General features: G+C 43.7%; 1 protein-coding gene across 2 annotated transcripts in view; it reads right to left on the bottom strand.

The window, feature by feature from the left end:
- The window catches only part of slc29a3 (solute carrier family 29 member 3), a 17,267-nt gene that overhangs the window by 12,760 nt on the left and 2,007 nt on the right, over positions 1-2,500 (bottom strand). For both annotated transcript variants that reach the window (XM_045702317.1, XM_014157985.2), the window contains exon 3: positions 1,658-1,740. In XM_045702317.1, the coding sequence (XP_045558273.1) occupies positions 1,658-1,740 (83 nt within the window). The remainder of the gene's footprint in view (positions 1-1,657; positions 1,741-2,500) is intronic.

Below are 2,500 nucleotides of genomic sequence, written 5' to 3'. Positions count from 1 at the left end.
CAGTAATATTATGTAAGACGTTCGCTTCGCCTATCCGTGTTCTGCTAGGAGCGAACCAAACCTACGTATGAGGATGCATTAATGGAATGGTGTTGCTGATCAACCAGGAAGTAGCTCGAGTGGATTAAATTAGACTGCAAGACTGCTCAACACATGACCTGGGTTCAAGTACTATTTGAAATCTTTCAAATACTTTTGAGCGTTTGCTTTAGCCTACCTGGAGAGCTAGGTGGGCTGGGTTTGAAGTTTAGAGACCATTCTGTTGGTCCCATTGTGCCAGGCAAGCTCAAATCAAACACATATAAAACTATTTGAAATGATTTAAAATACTATTTGAACCCAGGTCTGGTCAACACATGAGAGACTGGGATTGTGTTATTCATACCTACCTGCCACTTTAAACTAATTACACATAAGATAATATGTACTTCCTTAACTTACAGAGAAGTGAAATGTGTCTTTATGCTCACCACAGAGACACACCCAGAGGGGATGGAGGCAATGGGCCATCCGCAGCGTAGAACCACTAGAGCAATTATCAGGGGTCAAGTGTCTTGCTCAAGGGTAAAACATCTTTAATACGTAACATTCTGTTCAGCCAGAGGGATGGAGACTATGTTCATAATTGTAGACATCTACATTGTCTCAGACTGATCCCAGATCTGTTTGTGCAGTCGTGAGTTGTAACTAGGAGTTGGCAAGACAGCACACACAGATCTGGGATCAGGCTTACCCAATGCCTTTAGTAGAGGTGATTCAGCAACTCTTGGAGGACAATGGATGCTAATACAAGGAAAACCTCTAAAGAAGGCCAAAACGTGTTCGTTTCAGGAAGTAGCAGTGATGCCTTCCCTTAACACGTACATTTAAAAGGTCCAAACACACTGCAGGACTGTAAAATGAAGGTCACAGTGTGGAAGGATACTGAGTCCTTTATATCCAGAACAGACCATCTGTTTGGCTGAGAGAACATGTGACCTCACTGGCTCCAGTGTTTATAGCCTGGCCTACTGATAGGCTGACTGAATCTGGTCCCTCTAATGATGTTCTCTGAAAGGGGGATTTGGCCTCTGTGTGTATTTTGTATGTGTGTGTTACCTGTTAACTAGTAGGTAGTTGAGGACTAGACAGAGGAGGTTACCTGTTAACTAGTAGGTAGTTGAGGACTAAACAGAGGAGGTTACCTGTTAACTAGTAGGTAGTTGAGGACTAGACAGAGGAGGTTACCTGTTAACTAGTAGGTAGTTGAGGACTAAACAGAGGAGGTTACCTGTTAACTAGTAGGTAGTTGAGGACTAAACAGAGGAGGTTACCTGTTAACTAGTAGGTAGTTGAGGACTAGACAGAGGAGGTTACCTGTTAACTAGTAGGTAGTTGAGGACTAAACAGAGGAGGTTACCTGTTAACTAGTAGGTAGTTGAGGACTAGACAGAGGAGGTTACCTGTTAACTAGTAGGTAGTTGAGGACTAAACAGAGGAGGTTACCTGTTAACTAGTAGGTAGTTGAGGACTAGACAGAGGAGGTTACCTGTTAACTAGTAGGTAGTTGAGGACTAGACAGAGGAGAATACCTGTTAACTAGTAGGTAGTTGAGGACTAGACAGAGGAGGTTACCTGTTAACTAGTAGGTAGTTGAGGACTAAACAGAGGAGGTTACCTGTTAACTAGTAGGTAGTTGAGGACTAGACAGAGGACTGAAGGCACAGTGGAGGCTATGGCCAGATAGCTCTCAAAGTACTCCTGTCAAGGCCAGAGGAAAACATTTACATTTTAGTCATTTAGCAGACACTCTTATCCAGAGAGTCTTACAGTCAGGGCACTCATCATAGTCCTTCCCACTCACAGCCCGTCATCCCTTATGCAGGTTGAAAATGGCAGATTTAGTCTGAATTGAAACACAGTGGCTGTACAGTAACATGCTATAGATGACATCAGAGCTCAGTGGCTGTACAGTAACATGCTATAGATGACATCAGAGCTCAGTGGCTGTACAGTAACATGCTATAGATGACATCAGAGCTCAGTGGCTGTACAGTAACATGCTATAGATGACATCAGAGCTCAGTGGCTGTACAGTAACATGCTATAGATGAGGTCAGAGCTCAGTGGCTGTACAGTAACATGCTATAGATGACATCAGAGCTCAGTGGCTGTATAGTAACATGCTATAGATGACATCAGAGCTCAGTGGCTGTACAGTAACATGCTATAGATGAGGTCAGAGCTCAGTGGCTGTACAGTAACATGCTATAGATGAGGTCAGAGCTCAGTGGCTGTACAGTAACATGCTATAGATGAGGTCAGAGCTCAGTGGCTGTACAGTAACATGCTATAGATGAGGTCAGAGCTCAGTGGCTGTACAGTAACATGCTATAGATGAGGTCAGAGCTCAGTGGCTGTACAGTAACATGCTATAGATGAGGTCAGAGCTCAGTGGCTGTACAGTAACATGCTATAGATGAGGTCAGAGCTCAGTGGCTGTACAGTAACATGCTATAGA

This window comes from Salmo salar, chromosome ssa19 (genome assembly GCF_905237065.1).
Source record: "Salmo salar chromosome ssa19, Ssal_v3.1, whole genome shotgun sequence".
Classification (NCBI taxonomy): Eukaryota; Metazoa; Chordata; class Actinopteri; order Salmoniformes; family Salmonidae; genus Salmo; species Salmo salar.
The sequence above is the reverse complement of the archived record's forward strand: the minus strand, read 5'-3'. Positions and strand labels throughout refer to the sequence as shown.